The 21,917-nt window shown below is 43.9% G+C and overlaps 1 protein-coding gene across 3 annotated transcripts in view; it reads right to left on the reverse strand.

The window, feature by feature from the left end:
- Positions 1-16,824, reverse strand: part of FAT4 (FAT atypical cadherin 4) — a 228,630-nt gene extending 211,806 nt beyond the window's left edge. For all 3 annotated transcript variants that reach the window (XM_072624971.1, XM_072624970.1, XM_072624972.1), the window contains exon 1: positions 9,232-16,824. In XM_072624971.1, coding sequence (XP_072481072.1) covers positions 9,232-14,400 — 5,169 coding nt within the window. In that variant the 5' untranslated portion in view covers positions 14,401-16,824. The remainder of the gene's footprint in view (positions 1-9,231) is intronic.
- Positions 16,825-21,917: the final 5,093 nt, after the last annotated feature.

Below are 21,917 nucleotides of genomic sequence, written 5' to 3' on the forward strand. Positions count from 1 at the left end.
TAGCTGCATAACCCACAGGAAGTTACTTAACTCTTCTGAGACATAGGTTTCTGATCTGTAAAATGGGTATGTTAATAGCACTTCCTCACAGAGTTGTTATGAGGTTCTAATAAGTAAATAAAATGCTGTATAAATATGTATTAGTATTACTATTTAATATTATTATTATTTAATACAACAGACAAATTAGGTGACCTTCAGCAAGTTCATTTCCCCTCTCTAAGGCTCAGTTTCTTCATCTGTTCAAGGAGGTAGTAGTAATCAAGTCTCTGAAATCCCTTTAGCTCTAACAGTCTATGACTGGTTCTCAGTTACCCTGAGTCTGGCCATCTGGCTTATAGCACAGGTGTCAGATTCAGCTTTTTCATGAGCTCATTTTTAGAGCCATATTCAAGGTGCCCTATATGAGCTGCTCCACTAATGAAAGCCCATAACTTCTGTTATATTCCCTTAATTACTTCCTCTTCAGGAGATCACTGACACCCACAAATGACTGCAATCTAGTGGTATTTCTTAGAGGGTTTGCATTACATCACATCACAGGGTTATTGCTCACATGATTTTAAAAATAAATTAATTACTGGATAATTTTCCAACACTTTGTTCATAGTATTGTCAAATGAAATATTTGTAAGACTCCAGCTCTGTGCAAGAATCCATGTTAAATGAACTTTTACTGATTAGAATATTAAAAAGCCTTTCACATAAAGATTGAATCATTCACTACATTTATCCCCCAATCCCCATGGCACCTGGAACATAATAGGTACTTAATAAATGCATGTTAATTAGTTATAAGCTCTCTGACATAATTGCCTAGTCCATAAACTATAATCTTAGAGAGTTGCTCTGAGAAGGTATGTGACTTGCCCAAGGTCACACAGTTAATACATTTCAAAGGCGAGATTTGACCTCAGTACTTCTGGCTCCAGGGTCCACCCTTTATCCCATACCACACTCACTCTGGCTTCACTGTTGGGAGTTAAATACGTATTAAACAAGAATGAAGTTTGACCAGAAAGTCCAGAATTAAAAAAAAAAAAATGTATCAATGTTTAAAACAACCATGAAAGGTGGCACTTATGTCCCTTAGTGGAACACAGATCATAATCCATTGAGTAACTCCTCTAAGAGTTGCTATTCTGACCCTCTTCCTTTTTCTCCCTCATCTCAAAAAAAGCTAGGGAAAATAAGAGGAAATAAGGCGAAGAATTTTCAACAACTTATCACACACTGTGCTGTCTGAGATCAAATACCAGGGTGAGATAACCATTCCATAAGTTTCAGCCTTATATAAATATGTATAAAATAGACATTGAGAAGCGTATAATGACCCTAGAGGGAAATCATCCCTGTCTATTACTAGCTCTAACATTACAACAGATTCTGTTGCAAGGGAAGGCTCCTGGCCAATCAAAACAGGCAGCTACTGTCATATTACTCCAGAAAAGTCCTCCCTTGACTAATTAGTTCATTTCACTAAATTCAGAGGAAACCAAGTGTGTTTGTCATGGGACCCAGAAGGAAGAAAGCTGCTTGGCTTTGGCATGTGGAGGTGATCCAGGCTCTCAGTACCAAAATATGAAGGATCCTTGGGATTTAAGTACTTAACTGAAGTGCTGAAATTACTGAATCAAAGAACTAGTGGCCCAAACCTAATGCAAACACAACTGATAGGGTCTGAAGTCCAAACCACCACCGGTCAAGCAGCAAAGGAGGTTCTGAAGGTAGGTTGGATTTTGTATTGGAGGATAAAGGGTGGAATTTTAGTTTTGCTACATCTTACTTGTGTGTCCTTAAGTAAGTCACTTCCTTTTTCTGTCTGTTAGTTTCCTTGCCTGTTATTTGTGGGATTGAAGTGGACCTCTAAGATTCCCTCCAGGTCTAAATGTATGGTCCAACTAATGACCCAAATTTGTGTAGCGCCCTAAAAAGGTAGCTAATTACATTGAAATAATGTTCTTCTTTATTCTTGCTAAATTGTTTCAGTGGGGTCCAACTCTTTGTGACCCTATTTGGGGTTCTCTTGGCAGAGATACTGGAGTGGTTTGCCCTTTCCTTCTTCAGCTCATTTTACAGATGAGGAAACTGAGGCAAACAGGGTTAAGTGACTTGCCTAGAGTCATACAGCTAGTATGCATCTGAGGCTAGATTTAGACTCATGAAGATAGTTTTTCTGACTCTAAGCTTGGCACTCTAGCCACTGCATCACCTCGCTGCCTAAATAGGCTTAAGTTAGTTATTTGTAATTAAATTGGTAATCCTGCTTTGTAGATCAATAAATAAATAAACATTTGTTAAGTTCCTACAAGACAAGGATCACCTGGCAGGATAACGTACCAGACATTGAAGTCCTTGCTCGAGCTGAACTGCCAAGCATTCAAACCATGCTTCAGAGAGCGCAACTCTGATGGGCTGGCCATGTTGTTCCAATGCAAAATATACACATGACAAAAAGACTATTTTATGGAGAACTCACATGGGGCAGGCAATCATATGATGGTCAGAAGAAGTGATTCAAGGACACTTTCCAAGTCTGTCTCAAGAACTTTGGATTTGACTGTTCAACATGGGAGACACTAGCACAGGACCGCTCGGCATGGTGTGCCCACATCAGAGAAGGTGCTGGGCTCTGAGCAAAGCAGGACTGAGACAGCACAAAGTAAACACAGGATGCGTATATTTGAAGTATCCATCCCAAATATTCACAGGGACTATTTGTGCCAAACCTGTGGTAGAGCATTCCGAACTCATATTGACCTGATCAGCCACAGTCAGACACACTGAAATTTCACTTTATCATAATGAAGTCATTTTGGTCCTCTGCGAAGATGAAGGACAACAACCAACAAGGAACAAAAGACAGCCCCTGCCCTCAAGGAGCTCACAATCACATGGAATGCAATCTAATGTATAAGGTGGCACCTTAAGGCAATGCTCTCTAATAGAATGTCATGCTGATCCTAGAGCTGGTGACTGCTTCCAAAGTAAGTTCTCCAAATGAGCTCCTTTGGAATATTCATCTCAAATACTGATCCCTGCCCAGAACGTTGCTGGCTTGTACTCACAGGGTCTTTCTGAGTTCAAGGCTAACTGTCTCTCCACCATGTCACATTGTCTTTTTTGGCCAAATATTATTATTCCCATTTAATACACAGGATAACTGAGACTGAGAAGTTTGAGTCTTTCCCAAAGCTACACAGCTAATAAGCAGTAGAGTTAGCATTTCAAGGTGAGATCTTGTAACACTTCATCCATTTTTTCCCCTACTATACACCATGAAGAAAGTTACAGCAAATAATTTGCTATTGAAAGGGAGGGAGTAAAAAAGAATGAGATACAGCAAGATTTCCCATTCTACCATGCATTTGAAAAATATTCTGTTTACCTCAAAGCATTTTTCCTGCTTCATCTTGATTATGCACCAAAAAGATCTCTTTTCTATATACGATCTCCAGTTTCTCCTCTTCCTTTATTGTCCTTTTAAGTCTCAAGGTTAGGATGCAATCAGAAGCAGTCGGAGGTTGGACATAGAAGGGGTATGTCCAAGAGCATCAGAAAATAAATACAAATATGTGTCTGCATGTATGTGGCAACATGTGTTTCTCAGGACACATTCTAAAGGTAACAATAAAGGATCAGTGTGGTTCATTGGAAAGAACCCTGCCTCAGGATGTCAAAGACCCAAGTTCAAATACCTTTGGACAGTTGCTTGAACTTGGGGGATTCCTTAACCTCCTGGGTATCAGTATTCTCGCCTGTAGAAGGGGAGGTTAATTTAGATGGCCTCTGTGGTCTCTTCTATCTAGAGATCATGACACTAGGACTTGGCATGGGATGGTCTTTTTTGATATTCTCTGCCTTTTTTCAATGTCATCAACGTAACAGCTAAGAAATGACTGCCCCAATCCAGGACCAAAGTCAGACTGTCTCTTTATGATTAGGATTCTTTAAGAAAGCTATTCTTTCAATAATCCATTTGAATTCCTTCTCTGTGGGCCTCCATTTCCACATTTAGAATAAAAGGTAAGACTATAATCCAATAATATGGATACTTGACTATCTCTGTCTGTATTGGATTCATAAACACCAAGAGGAAAGAGATTGTGGCTATGGAATTCTCAGCAACACAGACAAGACTCTTGATTCCAGTGATGTTTACAAATTGCTTCTACCCCCTGACCTTGGGCAAGTCACTTACCCTCTATGAGCCTCAGTTTCCCCATCTGTAAAATGAGGAAGTTAGAATAGTTAGTTAACCTTTACTGGTCCTTTCTAGCTTTAAATCTAAGATCCTACAATTCTCAGATTCAGTGAAGAAGGAACTCCTTGTTTTTGCTTAATCAAACCCTAAAATGAAAGATTGATACACATGGTATTGTCAAAAACATGCAGACTTAGTTTCATTTCTTTTCCTCAATGGGTCAGGAGGCCCCTCGACAAAGTTATTGAGACTTTTATTTAGTGGATAGAATCCTAGGCCTAAAGTCAGGAAGACCTGAGTTCAAATTTGACCTCAGATATTTAGTCGCTGGGCAAGTCACTTAACTTCTGCCTCAGCATCCTCATCTGTAAAATGGCCATAATAATATCACCTGCTTTGCAGAGTGGTTGTGAGGATCAAATGAGATAAAAACCGAAAGTGTCTGGCATGATGCCTGGCACATAGTAAGCACTATTTCAAGGAGAGTCATTATTGTTTCTGTTATGTAGAAACACTATTGAGAGATCCCTGTCAGATGTGGTAAGATGCCCATTCCTTGTTAGGTTCTGTCTCCTTGTCTTCTCCCTAGCCATGGTTGTCCTTTGGCCATTCATTCAGGCCTTACGTTGGATATTTGTCCTGCAGCTGCCCAGATGCTGACAGGCCTATTTCCTAATCCTTGACCCTCTTGGTAAAGAAAATTTCTCCCTGTCTCATTTCTGGAGAATCTTCTTTGAGTCTTTTCTTTTATGCATCTGGAGATCTTTGTAGGCTTGGCTCTTGTACATTCTACCCATACCTCAACTCATTTCTAAGAGTCCAATTCAATTGGCTTAAAGTATATCTACTACCTATTTAGCCAGGGTCTTAAGTGAGCATTGTCTTCTTCATCTTTTGTCCTGTGGATTAACAATTACTTCTGTGGTGATTATGTGGCTCCATAAAGCCCATATTTCTAAGGACCCGTACTCATTGCATGAATTTTGACCAAACCAGACACAGCCTCAGTGTCTACCTCTGATTGTCAAGCTTAATGTGAGGTTGGGCTGTTTGGAGCAAATTAGGCTAGATTCTAGATGACTGTGGTCTGCAGAGCAGCATTGTTGCTGCCTTCTCTGCTAAACCACTGGCCTATGGCTAATAAAGGAAAGGAAGTAAATCCATTGACTGGATTGTGATGATGAAGTGTCTACCAGACTCTGAACCCAGAAGACAGACATGTAGTACACAAACAGGAGTCAACCTGTTCACACTGGGGGTTCTTTAATCCTAAAGAAGTTGTTCTCTGTCCATGATTTGAAATAAAAAGAGAAGTGTTAGAAAGGGAAATGAAGGTGTGAAAATTTCCACTTTAAAGAAGTAGCCTAAAATCACTCCCCTTGGGCATAAACAGATTAGGTTTGAGATGTGGTGACTGTGAAACCGTAGAGAAAAGAAAAAAATTGGAAGGGTAACCAGTGAGGGAGGGAAGGTAGTTAAGAAAGAAGAAAGGGAGTGAAGGGAGAGGAGAGAAACAGGGAAGGAAAGAAAGGAAGGGAAGAACAGAGGAAAGAAGGGGAGAGGAGAATGGAGGGGGAGAAGAGAAAGAAAGGAGGGAGAAAGGAAAAGAGGGTAAAGTAGGGTAAAAGAAGAATGAGATGGGGAAGGAAAATGAACAAGAGAGAAGAGGAAAAGGAAAGTGGAGAGGAGAGAGAGGAGAAAGTGAACAGGAGGAGGAGAAAGGTGGGATAAAAGGATGAAAGGGAAAGGAAGGAGGAAAAATTGAGAAGGATTGGAAGGGCAGGAAAGGACAAATAAGTAGGGAAGGGCAAGGCAAGAGGATAGAATGGGTGGGTTCACATTTTACGGACTCTTCTGCTTCCAGTGACAAAGTAGGAGAAAGAATGCTGCTTAAATGACCTCACTGACTTGCCATGGAATGTGATGTGACTGGGTCCTTGCTTAGCACTCTGAGGCAGCAGCCAGAGCCCTTGCAGGGTACATTTTCAAAAGCATAGGAGCAAAGATTGAAAATGAGAAAAAAAAAATTTTAAAGCCAACTCTTGACAACTGGTGATAATTTATAACTTATTCTTTAAGAATCACAGTAAATTAATTATGTTTGTGCTGACAAAAAAAGAGAGGATTTTACTGTATATACTCAGAAGATGCGACCAATAATAATATGAAATTCTAGCTCCCAGCAACTGCTTTCAATATTCTAGGGGCAGAAACACATTTGCTTTTGATTTTAGGAGTGGTTTCTGCTCAGTAACTTAAACTTGGTTTACAATTTCAGCACTTTAGTTCACAGAAGTTATTTTAACCCTTACAATTTTTGAGAGAACTGAATAAGATCACTTTTTTGAATCCAATTAGTTCTCAAAATGCAAAGGAACAGCAGTGACACTTCCCCCAAAACTCTGTGTGGCACCTTTAACCTACAACTGACAAGGACTCTAATCCTAACCCTTAAGAAAACTTATTTGCTATTGTCTTTATGTTTTTAAGTGAGAGTGTATGTATGTATGTATGTATAAATGCATATATGTGTGTAAATACATATGCACATACATCCATAGTGTCCCATTAAGGTGGTAGCTAGACATTTCTCTAAATGAATGTAAAATGTACAAGGTAAAGCTCATCTTTTAAAGATAGCAATGCCATTCCAGTTGCCCTACAATGTTTATGCTCTATAATGCTTGACTTACCCAGTGGCAAAAAGCACTTTATAAATGGTTTCACACATTTTAGCAAATCCATTTTCAGCCTGGGATGGTTTAATTTCTTGCAAAAAATAAATAATTCTATTTACAAACTAGTAAAAAGTTTTCCATCCTTAGAAAGCAGTCAAACAGGGTAAAAAGACTCAAAATTGAAAAAAAAAATCACTATTCCAGTCTACACAGTAAGCAGAGAAGTTCTCTATCTTAGACGTCCATCTTTAAGAAACAAAAGACAAGCACTGGTGACTTAGAAACCAAACAAGAGAAGACGTAATCTGAGAAGGAAACTTGGCCTGGAGACTAACTTGCAGAGTTAAACCAGGAGCCTGGAAAAAACCTTGCTCTCACAATCCCTGAGTATGCAGCATTGTCCACAGAGTACCACAGATATATCTGGCTCACTCAACCAAAATGCAGGCAGGGCTAAGTCCCTGGGAGAAAAAAAAAGTTAAAAAAAATGAAGACTTTAAAATGAAAAGGCTACCCACAAAACAATGCAGGCATGGGCCCCAGGATCATTAGCTCAGGGGTCTCTGGTCCTCTGCCAAGAATCACAAACCACACTGATAGTAGACATTTTTGGCTGGTTGACAGAGTCTTCCACTGAAGGACTGGGGGAAAGAATATTTGCAAAATAGCTAACGAAAAAAAAAGCTTCAGCTTGAATGTATTTCAGAGTGTTCTCCATTTTGTTATTTAGAATAATTGTACATGTATTATTGTTTTTACAAAATACAGTAACAAGTGACCCCTCAGCCAAAATATCTACTCCTCACCCTCACAACACACACACACACACACACACACACACACACACTCACCTAAATTGTTAAGAGTATTTTCTAGATGCTCTATGCCATCTTCAAGTCAAGGTACCCAATTCTAATTATAAAAATACCGATGAGGAGAAATCCTTTGAAAGATAGTGAACTAAGTTATTTCCAGTGGAATCCAAGCTTACTATAAATGTGGTCAATAATAATGAAGCAGTACTTCTTAGTTGCCAACACATGGAACAAAATGAACATAGTGCTGATGTGTCTCAAGAGTCAAACATAGTTCTTTGTTCATTCATGACACATTACACACCACAGTCCATGAGGGAAGGGAAAAGATGACCAATTGTCTCAGGACAATGTAAAGCATAATTCAAGTATCTCAGGAAACTTATCTCAGTCAACTATAGTTATATCGATAACACAACCGATGAGACTGTAGTTTTGTCTATCATGTTGCGTGACATTTCCCTCAATAAAACTGCATCAAGTCTGATGGATGCTGACCTGTAGAAATCTGTCCTGTTTCAAAAGGGAAGTCATCTGATTGACAATGAATATGTGGGTCACCTACTAGGCCCTCCTGCTAAAAATGTGGAAATTATTCATTTGGATCAGAGCTTCTTAACCTGGGGCCCATAAACTTGTGGAATATGTGTGTGTACATATGCATATATATGTATGCATATGTGTACATATTTAAAAGTCTTACATACATATGTGCATTATGCATATGTATAATATTTATAGATAATGTTTTTAAATGCATACATATGCATTTAAAAACATTAATTTGAGAATGGGTTCAGAATTTTCACTATACCCTTTTGGGGAAAAGAATCATGGTCTGATATTCCAAAAGGTGGAAATAAATTAGTTCCTTGACCTGATAGCAATAATATTAACTCCTCAGGAACTTTTTTTCAGTTTCTTTCAGTACACCACTGTCATGTTCAAAAGAGCCCTGTCTTACACCTGAGGATATTTAAGACACAGAAAAATTTAAGAATTTAGATGTTATGTGTTTTTCCTTGACCCTTTGCTAAGTTTTCTCTTTTCTGAGACTGTTTGAAATTGGAGTTGGCATTCATCCAATAAATTACATATACTACTTAAGTTATGAAAAGAAGTGAAATAAACAAGAAAGCCTTCTTTGATTGAAATTCTTATCATTATAGAATCTCAAAATTCCTGCTAAAAAGGAGCTTTGAGGCTATCTGGACCTTACCTGAAGAGGTATGTTATGCCCCTTAAAAATTTTCTAGCAAGTGCTCATTCAGTTCTCCCTGAAGACCTCTGCTTGACCATGATGAAAATTTGTTCTAAAACAACTACTTAGAAAACAGCAACAACCAACGAGAAGAACGTTATTGTAACAAACCATGCCTGCTTTGTTACGTGTCTGCTGTGTTCTCTAAAAAGTCCAAGGAAGCCTAATAAAGGCATGTAGTTACAGAAAAAAAAAAAGAGGACATAAAGCAAATAATTTATGTAGAAAATTAACATGTGAACAATGAACAAATAATATGAACAAAATTATTACCTCAGCTCTTTGAGTTCTAGGGAAGACAGTTGACTTCTCAATGGCATAAACATCCACCAAGTAGAGGTGTGCTCCTTGCTCTCGGTCAAGGATGGCAGCAGTCTGGATGATGCCTGTGTGACGTCCAATTGTGAAGAGGCGTCCAGCAGCTTTTTCCTGACACCGCACTGCAACTATATAGTATTCCACTGGGGCTTCAGATCCTCTAGGGCTGGCTGCTTCAATGGAGATGACATTGGTACCAATGGGCTCCCCTTCCTTTAAAATAGTTATATATTTGGGTTGAGTAAAAACAGGCCCATCGAGTCCCTGAAGAATGATTGTCATTTCAGTGGTTGACTTCCTTCTCTCAGGACCAAGATCTGTGGCTGAAATGATTAGACTGTAGATAAGTTGAGAAGGCACCAGGGCTGAGGACACCCTTAGATCTCCACTATACCGATCCACCATAAAAGTTTCTGTGTCACCATTGATTATCTCATACTCTACTTCTCCATTAGCCCCTTCATCTGGGTCAGCAGCAACAATTGTTGTAAGGATGGAGCCAATCACCACCGAGGGGTCTGCAGCCAGGGCATTTTGGGATATAAACATAGGGACATTGTCATTAAGATCTGTGACCAAAATAGTCACATTTTTCAAAGCAAATCTCCTAGTTTCTATGGGCACAGCCTGATCACTGGCTTTTACAGTTAATTCAAAGAGGTTAGCAAATTCCCGGTCAATTTCAGCATTGGTGTATATGGTCCCTTTGACTTCATCTATGCCAAAATGGTTACCTCTTGGCATCTGCTGAATGATGGCATAAGTTAGTTGCCCATTAATATCAGCATCTGGGTCACGAGCAGTTACAGATATAACAGAGCTTCCAATAGGAAGGTTCTCAGTAATAGATTTGAAAATGTCTCCTGGAGGGAAGGTAGGGGGGTTGTCATTGAAGTCCCGTACATGGATAACCACTGACATTGTGGACGATCGAGGGGGTCTCCCTTGATCTTTTGCTGTGATGTTCAATTTGAACAAAGGCTGTGTTTCAAAGTCTAATTTTTTGGCAAGAAAAATACCCCCTGTATTTGGACTGATGCTGAAAGTGCCGTGGTTGTTAGTCCCAGTGATGCTGTAATGGATATCAGCATTGTCCCCTGAGTCCGAGTCTGTGGCTGTAACAGACGTCACAAGCTCTCCAATCCTCATATTTTCCAGAACATCCACAAACAGGGTAGCCTTGGGAAAAGAAGGTGTGTTGTCATTTTCATCCAAAATATCGATGCTTAAGGTGCAAGTTGAATTAAGAGAAACTGTCCCTGAATCCATTGCTTGAATTAGAAGGGAATAAGAAGCTGTAGCTTCATGGTCCAATTGACCGGCCAGTGTCACCTGGCCAGTGGCACTATCTATTGCAAACATCTTTTCTTCATTCCCCTTGACCACAGCATAATGAATCAGTCCATTGCTGCCTTCATCTACATCAGAGGCAGATACCCGTAAAACTTGGGTCAGGTTGGCAGCCAGTTCTGATATGGTGGCTTGGTAGAAGTCTTTTAAAAATTTTGGAGCATTATCATTGATATCCTTCATGTACACCTGTACTGTTGCCTGATCCTTAAGAGGTCTGGGGAGACCTTGATCAGATGCTGTCACTGTGAAGCTAAACACGGCAGCTCCTTTCTGCCTCATGAGGGACTCCCTGTCAAACTGGTGAGTGCTAGTGATCTCCCCACTGATAGCATTCAACTCAAAATCAGGTTGCATGGTCTCAAATGAATACCTCACCTCGCCATTTGGCCCAAAGTCTTTATCAATAGCATTTATCATCCCCACAAATGAGCCACCCCTCTGCTCCTCTTCAAAGTAAAATACATAATTTGTGCTGTTAAACAATGGCCTGTTATCATTGACATCTTCCAAAATTACAGTCACATTCACAGTAGCACTTAGAGGTTCCACTGCTCGGTCAGAAGCAACCACCAATAAGACATACCGATCTTGAAGCTCTCGGTCCAGTTCACTTTTTACATACAGCTGACCATCAGGGAAAATGCCAAATGCATTCCCTGTGTTTCCTTCTGCTATGTTGTAGGCAATTTCACCATTGGCACCTGAGTCCTGGTCAGAAGCTTGTACCTTGAAGAACAGGGAGTTTACAGGCTGTGCCTCGGAAAGGGTCACCTCATAGGAAAGTTGGTCAAACACGGGAGGATTGTCATTGACATCATGAACAGAGACAGTTAAAATGAAGCTGGAGGAGAGCTGGGGGACCCCCCTATCCGATGCCAGGATCTCTACCTGGTAGGAGCCAGTGTGAACATCCAAAGGCCGGAGCAAACTGATGTTGCCATTTTTTTCATCGATGGTGAACAGGTTTTTGGGATTTTGTTTCAGGCTGTAAAGTACCATGCCGTTGACCCCTTCATCAGGGTCCAAGGCTTTGGCCTGAAATATACTATGCCCTGCCTGCCAGTTCTCAACCACATTCACCCATTCCACTGCTTGAAGAAAATGGGGGGCATTGTCATTCAAGTCCTTAACTGTGATGTTCACTATGGTTTCTCCTGTCACCATGCCCCCACTGGCTACCACTTTTAGCTGATAAAAGGATTGTTCTTCCCGGTCAATGACGCTGGCTGTGGTCAGGTGTCCTGTGATCTCGTTGATTGCAAAGACACCTTTCTGGTCTCCAGTGGTAATCACATAAGTGATGTTGGTGTTAAGATCCATGGTAGATGCAGAAACACTTCCCACATGGTATCCCAAAGCCACATTCTCAAAGACCACAAAGCTATAGATTGCCTGACTGAAAACAGGTGGATTGTCTTGAGTGTCCAGCACAGTGATGGTCACAATGGCCTGGTTGGGGGACTGCAGGTGCCCCCCATCTGTAGCCACAACTTGCAGCTGATAAGCTGTCTTTTCCTCTCTGTCCAAGACCATCCTTGTGGAAATCACTCCAGTGTGGCTATGGATCTGGAAACGAGATGTATCTCCAGCTGATATGCTATACTTGACAGTCCCATTGGGGCCTGAGTCTGGGTCACTGGCAGACACAGTGGTGATGTAGCTGCCAGCTGGCTCATTCTCCTGGATATGAGCAAAGTACTGGACTGGATAAAACACAGGGCTGTTATCATTCACATCCAAGAGACTCACATTGACCCGGGTCAGGGAAGACTGGGGAGGAGAGCCGAGATCTACAGCCAGGACCAACAGGGAGTAGAAAGCCTGTTCTTCTCTGTCCAAAGAGGAGATGGTGCTCAGTCTTCCAGACACAGGATCCAGGCGGAAGGACCTCTGTTCAGTCTCAGACTCCTGTAAGGAGAATCGGACAGTCCCATTGTCACCTAGGTCCCCGTCTGATGCCTCTATGATCAACAAATCTGTCCCTGCAGGTGCATTCTCAGCCACAGACACCTCATAGCCTGCTTCCTGACTGAACACTGGCTTTTCATCATTCACGTCCAGGACAGTCACTACCAGTTGTGCATAGGATACTTTGGGGTGGACACCCTGGTCCCGGGCACTGATATTCAAAACCACTTGGGAGGCTCTCTCTCTGTCCAGGCCCCCAGCAGCAGCAGTGGTCACCAGACCACTGTGGTCACTGATGTGGAACCAGTCCAACTCGTTGCCAGAGATGATGCTGTAGCGGAGGTTGGCATTGAGCCCTGAGTCACCGTCCGTGGCAGAAACCCCACTCACATAGCTGCCAGGGGGCGCCTCTTCACTCAAGTTCACGCGATAGACCAGCTGGGAGAAGACAGGAGGGTGGTCATTGATATCATTAACAAAGATCACCAGGCTGGCCACTGAGGAGCGGGCCACAGCCCCAGGGGGCGCCCCGTGGTTGTCTGACACGGAGACCGTCAGGTTGTAGGAGGGGATGCGCTCTCGGTCCAGGGCGCTGGCCACCTTAATGAGGCTCAGGTTGGGCACCTTGCTGCGCTGCACCTCGAAGTGGCGTTGCTCGTTGCCGCCCAGGATCTGCACCGAAATGTTGCCGTTGGCAGCAGGGGAATCCGCGTCTGTGACCGTGAGCAGGGCCACCACAGTGCCTACCTGCGCGTTCTCGTCCACTGAGGCGAAGCGCGACGTGGCGGGGAAGTAGCGAAACTTGACCACGGGATCGTTGTCGTTTACGTCCAGTAGCTGGATGAGAGCCTCCGCCCGGCCAGTGAGCGAGGGCACGCCCCGGTCGTGTGCCTGCAAGGTGAGCGAGTACTGGCGCCGGGCCTCGTAGTCCAGGGGCTCGCGCACCGTGATGAGCCCGGTCTCGGGATCCATGTGGAAGGGACCCCCGTCCTCCTGCAACTGGTAGCGAATATCGGCGTTGGTGCCCTCGTCAGCATCGGCCGCGGAGACCTGCAGCACGCTGGAGCCCACGACCGCGTCCTCGGGCACTCCAGCTTGGTAGTGGGAGCTGCCGAACACGGGTGGGTTGTCGTTGATGTCTTGTACCGTCACGTTCACCTGAAGGTAGCCCCGCCGCTTGGGTTCGCCCTTGTCTTCCACCTCCACCAGTAGCTGGTAGTGGGCTGTGGCCTCGCGGTCCAGGCCGCCCCTGGACACTAGGTGCAGGAAGGCCCCCTCGCCACTCGGGTTGAGGGTAATGTCGAGGCGGAAGCGCCCGGCTTCGTTGCCGCTCACGATTCGGTAGGAGCGGTGGTCTACGCCGTTGGAGCCGATGTCTGCGTCGGTGGCTGTGTCCAAGATGACCTGGCGCCCGCTGCTGCTGTCCTCTTTAAAGGTGACTACTATGGAAGGCTCAGGGAAGACCGGTGCATTGTCGTTAAGGTCCCGTACCAGCACTCGCACCTCGGTGGGGTAGGTGGGAGCGCTGGACAGAACCACCAGGTTTATCACATCACTGGGCAGGCTCTCTCGGTCGATGGTGGCCGTGGTGTGCAGAGCCCCGGTGCTGGAGTTGATGGTGAACAAGGCGTGGCTTTCACTCAGCCGGTAGGTGAAACCCGGCCGCGTCTGGATAGTGCCCACCAGAGTGCCAGGGGGCTGTTCCTCCAGCACCTGGAAAATCTGGCGCTGCTCTGTGCCGGCGCTCCCTACAGCCTGGCCTGGCAGAGCCCACAACAGCCCCAGGACTAGGGGGGCAAGCGGAGGTAAGGAAGGGAACAAGAGCCCCCAGCGGCCCCGAGCCCCAGGGACGCACAAGGGCATGTTGATAAGAACAGTGGAGCCTGCAGACCAATGGCCAGAAGAAAGCACACCTACAGAAGTGAAATTACTTCCTCCTCTCCTAACAATGACAATAAACAATAAGAAATCCAACCACTCGTTCTTAGGAGAGCAAGGCAATTGCTCTCAAGGCTCTGTAAATCCGGGAAAAGCAAACCCCATCTGCAAAAAGCTCAAGAGATCCGGAGAGATAGTCCCGTACATGTTGCAACTGAAGAAAAGGGGACGTGAGGAGAAATGGGGCATCCCGCGGGGCACAACTGGGTCCTGGGAATCCCCAAGAAAGTTCTTCAAGCCCTCTACTTGGCTGTTTTGTTTTCCCCTTTTCCCTTTTGTTTTTCATCCAAAGAGTCTGCGATCCCTGAACGAGAGGAGAACTGGGGGGAGATGTCTGTACTCACAGTATTGGAGGAGACGCCGAACGTAGTCCGCCCTCTCTAAAGCTTCAAGTTTCACGCTTCCAAAGGAGAGGAGAAGGAGGTGGAGGAAAAACGCATGAGCAGAAGACAGGAGAGGAAAAGGAGGGGACGAGACTAATCGCCTCTCCCGGAGTCCAACTTCCCCAAAGCAGAGTCCCGGGATGCTGCCCCAGAAAGCTGGGAGGCGGCGGCGGGAGCCGAGCTTTCTGGCAGCGACAGCTCCAACGCGGCGTTCTAGGCTTCCTTGGCTCGGATCCTAGCTCCGAAAGCCCGACTCGGCTCAGTCCCCCACGGCGCCGCCGCCTCTCTTGGGGCTCTGTGGCCCGGAGCCAGCGGCATTTTTTTTTTTTTAATTTTTCACCTGGGCTGGGGCGTCTGTGCGCCCATCACTTGTCCCTCCGGAGAGAGCGCACGTCCCTTTCCTCACAAGCTGGGTGGAGTCGGGCCGAGGCTGGGGCAGGCTCCCCCCGGGCCCTTCTCTCACCATGCCCAGGGAGACCGCCTTGGCCTCGGGCTTTCCTGGCTCGGAGGGCTGGACTGATCCTCCAGGGGTCAGTTAGTTGCGCTTGGTCATCCGCTGGCTCTGGGGGCCCTGCTCCGGCAAGACTGGCTGGGCGCACAGGGCGGCTGTCAGCTGGGCGGCTGTCGCTCCCACCTCTTTCTGCAGGGTTCTCTCTGGAACCCCGAGGCTGCCCCTCTCTCCCCTTCTGTTGCACTTACACGCGCACACACGCACGCACGCACACTCACGGTGCATGCACACCAACGCCGAGAAAGGAGGGAGAGTGACAGACACAGGCACCAGCACCAAGAAAGAGAGGAGAGAGAGAGCGGCACAAACTTTGCTCGCTCGCCCCTCATTGATCCGCGCTCTTCACTTCTCTCTACTGCTCTAGCTTGGGGCTAGCTCCCGGCCCTCCCCGGCCCAGTCCCATTGGACAGACCCTAGACTCAGCCCCGCCTCACATTCCAGCCTCAGGCTGCCGATTGGATAGCCTGCACACTCATCAAGGCAGCTGTCGGGAGGGGTGGGAGCCACAGGAGGCGGAGGCAAGACGAAGGGGGTGATTTCTTTTCTTTCTGACTGATTTTTTTTTTTTTTTTTGGTCAACTCTTGGCAGGCGTCGGAGCAACAAAAAGGGCTTGCCGGCGAAAAGATGGGGGTGGGTCAGTTTTGCAGAGAAATAACTTAAGCGGTTGGGACAAGGGGGGACCGTTAGGATCCTCAAATGATCATAATTCGGGAAAGCAAAGAAGACCAGGGGGCTGTGGTGGGGGAGGGAGGGGGAATTAAGCAAAGCTGATCTGGGAACTCTGCCTGCAGATACGCTTTAACTATTCCCTGCCCGTTCCCTGACCAGGGCAGGAAAGTTGCTGTCCAGCATCCCTGGTATAGCGCGACTCTAGGTGTGTGTCACCTGCCAGGTCACCTGGAGCAGCCCAGCGCTGTCCAGAGTGCTAGTTACCTGTACCTTCAGGAGCAGCCTTACTCAACAAGAAGGGAAAGGAGCCCCATCTGCATCTCCTGCTTTCTAGCCGTCAGATTGGTATAAATGAACTCCCATAGCCCGGACTCCGAAAGGTTGTGTGCTTGGCTCGATGGGAGGAACCCCAGGGGTGGGGAGGCAAAGCGTGGTATTTCAAACAAGCATAACAATGAAAATCCTTCGGAGGGAGATTTTCCTGTTACTGACCAACTTGGTGTAAGGACTTGGCTTCCGTCCTGACCTCTCACAATGGAAACAATCTCCGTGTGCTGGGTTAGATTGTTGGTGAAAGGGAGGAGAGAGAGAGAGAGAGAGAGAGAGAGAGAGAGAGAGAGAGAGAGAGAGAGAGAGAGAGAGAGAGAGAGAGAAGCAGACTTCTGAGACAGAGGAAAGGAGAGACTGAGGGAAAGAGAAAGGTATACAAAGAGAGGAGACAGAGAAGCAGAAAGAGACAGACAGAGGAGACACACAGAGTCTTACAAAACTGAACACAGCTTGTTGCCCAGCGAAAACCAAATGGACAGTATTCAAGCCTTGGAGGTAACATTACTCTATTGTCCCATTCAGAATAGCTAAGAGATGTGTCAGAATCACGTGGTTTGGAATCGGATTAGTTTTTCTTCTCCTTTAAGAAAAAAAAAAATTAAATACGGATTAAGCCAACCATTTCTGCCACATTAAACCTCTGAACATCCTCTAATCAGTCATGGGTAAACACTGCCCTCTGGTGTCCTTTCTGAGCATAGCATCTGTCGGCCTTAAAATGAGGAGGCTTGAAGGCTCTCGTAGCTGCGTCCCTCCTTGTTTTGGGACAGGCGAAGAAAGGACATCTCAAGTAGGTCACCTCCAGAGTTTTCTTTGGTTCGATTATTTTTTTTTTTGTACCCAAAGAAGTAAGTGCATCTACTTCAATACAGCCTAATGCGAGGATTTAAGCACTTCATATTATTTTCAAGGCATAGACTTTGTAGACACAAAGGCAAAATCTACTCCCAATCCCACCCCAAGCTATTAGCATTTTCCTGGAGGAAACAACACATAAAGAGATAAAAATAAACAGAATAGTATGAAATAAAGGAGATAACTACCAACTAAAGGGCTGAGAGAGGACACATTCATTCTCCATTATACTCATTTTTTAATGGATTCAGTACGCTATGCTGGGGTAGACTGAGGTTGAAAGAAAAGTACAATGATGAATATTCCTGCCTGGAAGGAGACTGGAAGAACCCCAGATCACAAGGCACGGCAATTGGAATCATCACTCCGTAAACTCGTCCTGGAATGTCACCAAGTCCTAATCCTATTCTGACTTCCCTTTTCCTCCCTCTCCTCCCTCATAGCTGTTGCACAGTGGAAAGATTAATTGATTTAAAGTCAAAAGACCGAAATTAGAGTCTTGGATCTTCTATTTAATTCTAAGATCTATTATCAGATGGCACTTTAGGTTTATAGAGTCCTGTTCATATATTATCTGTTCCTCACAATAACTCTGCAAAGTAGGTGTTATGATCCCCATGTTACAATTAGGAAACTGAAGCTGAGAAAAGTTGCTGATTTGCCTAGGGGAAAAGAGCTAGCAAATGCTTAAGATCAGATCTTCCTGTCTCCAACTCCAGCTCTCTTACCCATTGCACCATCCAGCTACCCATATTCTATCTTTGCAACCTGGTGCAACCTAAAGACTAATTTTTATTAATAGAACATGATTGTTTTGGAATAAATAATCTCCTTCCAGATCTAAATTTATGTTCCTTTGATCCCCGTAGTAGAAATAATGAGTAGACTCAGAAACAAATATAATGAGGAAAGAGAGAACACCAGATTGAGAGTTAGGAGTCCTGGTTTTGTTGTTGTTGTTGTTGTGGGGAGAAGGTAATTGGGGTTAGGTGACTTACCCAGGGTCACACAACTAATAAGTGTCTAGAGTCAGATATGAATTCAAGTTCTCCTGACTCTATCTACTGGTCCACCTACCTGCCCCAAGTTTGACATTTAATAGCTTTATGACCCTGGGCATATCATTTATTTCTCTGTCACTCAGTTTCCTCATGCATAAATTGGAGATGTAGAAAAGACAGCCTACCTCATAGGGTCATTATGATAAAAATATGCTTTATAGATTTTTATTATCATTATTATCATTATATGAATAGTGTAGTACGCTTTCCAGATTATTCCTCACAATGTGAACTAGCTTCAGCTTGAGTTCACAATAAGTGTGTGACTCTCAGCTCCAAAGGGTACACCATCGATACCCGTTCCAAAAATTATAGCTCATATGCTATCAAAGGTGTGATTCCCACTAACGGACTATCAATAGCCACAATTAATTATTTAACAAAGGCTTTTAGAAAGAAAAACAGCTAGGAAACATTTTCCTGTAAATCTAGGCATCAGACACGTTACCACAAATATAGTGTTTGTGGGCAGAGTGGGTACATAGTGTACACTGGCGGCAAGGGGCACTATCAAGGATGTATTTGGCCAAGCCAACTCACAACTGGAAGGGCTCATGTCTTTGGTTTCCTTCTGCCCTTAGTGTGGTCCTCACTACGTTCTCCCTGGGAAGGTCGATCAGCTGACCCTTCTCTGATGGCCAAGTCTGAATCTTTCCCGAGCTCCATTGCCAAGGGTCCCACTCTTGAAGCTCATTTCTCCCTCTCAGGCTTGTCTGGATACCTGTGCCTGCCTTGAGAATGTGCTTCTTCTCTCTCGACTCTTTCAATTTGACTCTCCAGTCAAATTGATCCAAACAGATCCAAGAATCTTGCTAGATGGGGAGCTTCTTTCTGGGCAAGTAGCTCTACTCCTAGGGACCATGGCAAATGGCAGGAGAAGGAGAAAAAAAATCCCCCTTCCAGATAGTCCTAATTTAAAAGCTGACCATAGCCTCTAGCTGGGAGTGAAAAAGGGACAGTCACTTTCCTTTTCCTAGGGGTAGCTACTTTGAAAAGTAAAACCAACACAAGTGAAACTGAGTTAAGTTGCTCAGAAACTCCCATTCACAGGAAGGAAGTGAGGTGCTTATTTCCAGCCAGATCCTCTGGCTCAGGGAATGATTGACAGCTTAGTCTGCCTTCAGATGCCACAGGTTTGCTAAAGGTTTCATTGGAATCACCCTGCAGATGATTCCCAAATCTATATACCTAGCCCCAGTCTCTTCCCTGAGCTCCAGCTGTATATTTCTAATTGCCTCTTGAATATTCCAAAATATTCCAATACACCCCATAGACATGCCAAACTTAAGTGTTCCCAAACCAAGCTTATCTTCTTCCTAAAATCCAACTCCTTTCCAACCTTCCATTTTTCTGTTAAAGACAACACCATCCTTCCAGTCACTCAGGTTTGCCTTGAACCTCACGCTGGAATCCTTACTACTGATGATCTTTATATATCTTATCATTGCCAGATCTTGTCTCCAAAATCCACACTATCTCTCCCATGGGTCACCTTCTCTCCACCCACATGCCAGCCCACCTAATTAAGGCCCTCATCCCCTCTCACCAGGACTACTGGAATAGCCCCCAAGTTATTCTCCATGCCTCAAATCTCTTCAGTCCCTTCAGTATGTGCACAGATGCCCAAGTGATTGTCATAAGGTGCAGGGCTGACCAGGCCATTCCTTTATTCAGTAAACTTCAGTGGCTCCCTTTGTTCAAACATAAGCTCCTCTGCTTCGTTTCTAAAGCCCTTCAGGACTTGGGTCCAGCCAACTTTTCCAACTTTATTATATTGTAGAACACTGAGGTCAAACTCAAATAGAAATGGGTCCATCAATTCATATATAATGATCCCTGTGGGTCGCATATTGATTTAATTTTAAAATGTATTATTACCTGAATGTCATTGCATTTTTATTTATTTTGTTAAATATTTCCCAATTACCTCTTCATTTTTTTTAATTGTGAACCAAATTATCAACAAATACAACCATTGTTCATTACCCAATTACTTTCTACTCTGGTTCAGACTGAATTTGGGAATGTTGGGCAATGTATGTGACCCATTGGCCATGTGCTTGATACTTCGGTGTCCATGATTATTTCCTTCTGGAGCGCTGTGGTCCATTGAAATTGACCTTCTGATTATAATTCACATGTCATTGCATCACCTATCTCCATGTTTTTGATTACATTGTTTCTGTGTGCACTCCCACCTGAACTTTACCCCTTCCAATCCTTTACTTTCTTCAAAATGATGCCTAAGCAACACCTTCTACATCAAGTATCTTCTGATTCCTTCAGTTTCTAGTACCTTCTTCGCCTCCAAAAATTATCTGATTATACACTTATCTGCATAGAACATAAGTGCCTTGAGGACAGGTACTATTTCATTTGGTCTACATGTATTCAGCACCTAATCTATTGCCTCCTATGTATTAGTCACTTAACAAATGCTTGCTGCTTGACTGAACAGTAGAAGTTAGGCCTGCCCACATCAATTCCATTCTGACAAGTTTGGTGGAGCATTGAAGCAGGACTCAGGAAAATATTTCATTTACACAGCTCAAGGAACTTGGATGGAGACTGCACCTGTGATTTCACTCAATTGGGGAAATCCCAGGAGAAAGAACACCCTCTAACAATGCAGGTCAGCAAGTTCTGTGCAACTTATTGTCTTGGAGAGTTGCCTAGAGGAAACTTTTTGGTCTCCGGACCCCCTTTACATGTCTTAAATGTTTTGAGAGCTCCACAAAGGATTTCTGTTTCTGAGAGTTATATCCAAGTGTTTGTTGGAACCACCTCATGAGAACTAATTGTTAAACTTTCTGAATGAACATTTATACCTCAGAAATCAGCAAACTTTAAAAATCTGGGTTTGATTTATTGTTTTTGTTAATTGTTTAGATTTCAAAAAATGATTGAGAAAATGTTAATAACTGTAATTAAAAGTATGTCATATGTGTACCACCACCACCACCCCCAGCTAGATGTCAAGCATTTACTGGCATGCTTTTGGTTATATCTAGTGGTACTTACTGTATTACAAATTAAAAATCATAATATCATTAAGAAAATTGCTTCAAATTTATAGACCCTCTTCAAGGGTCTCAGGGACCATGTGAGGACTGTAGATGATACTTTGAGACTAAGTGCCTACAACACTGAAAAGTTAAGTTACTAGCCCAGGGTGACAAAGGCAATAGGTGTCAGAAACAAGACTTCAAATTGTCTCCCTGGTTCCAAGGCCAAACTCTTTAATGACTGTGTCATACTGTCTCTCAAGGTTAGGCAAAATTTCCTTCTTCCTTCACATCAATAATGTCTCAATGTCTTCTCTCAAGAAATGATAGTACAAACCAATTTAGTCCTTTGAATGAGTGACAAAAAAGCTGTATCTTACCACTTCCAGGAGTATTTACAGCACAATGAACATTGACTTATAGCATTTATAGCATGATCAACATTGATGAGCCAAAGAGATGAGCCAATGCTGGAATTTCAGGCCACAATGAGCAGAAGGGGCAGATATTAAGGGAGGAGATAGTGCTTTCTCAGCACCGATGAGGTCTGCGATAACCATTTTTGCCTTCATTGATTAATCTTCCCAGTGATAGATGAAGACCAATTACTTGCCAAAGAGGCAGCGA

Source organism: Notamacropus eugenii, chromosome 7, assembly GCF_028372415.1.
Source record: "Notamacropus eugenii isolate mMacEug1 chromosome 7, mMacEug1.pri_v2, whole genome shotgun sequence".
Lineage (NCBI taxonomy): Eukaryota > Metazoa > Chordata > Mammalia > Diprotodontia > Macropodidae > Notamacropus > Notamacropus eugenii.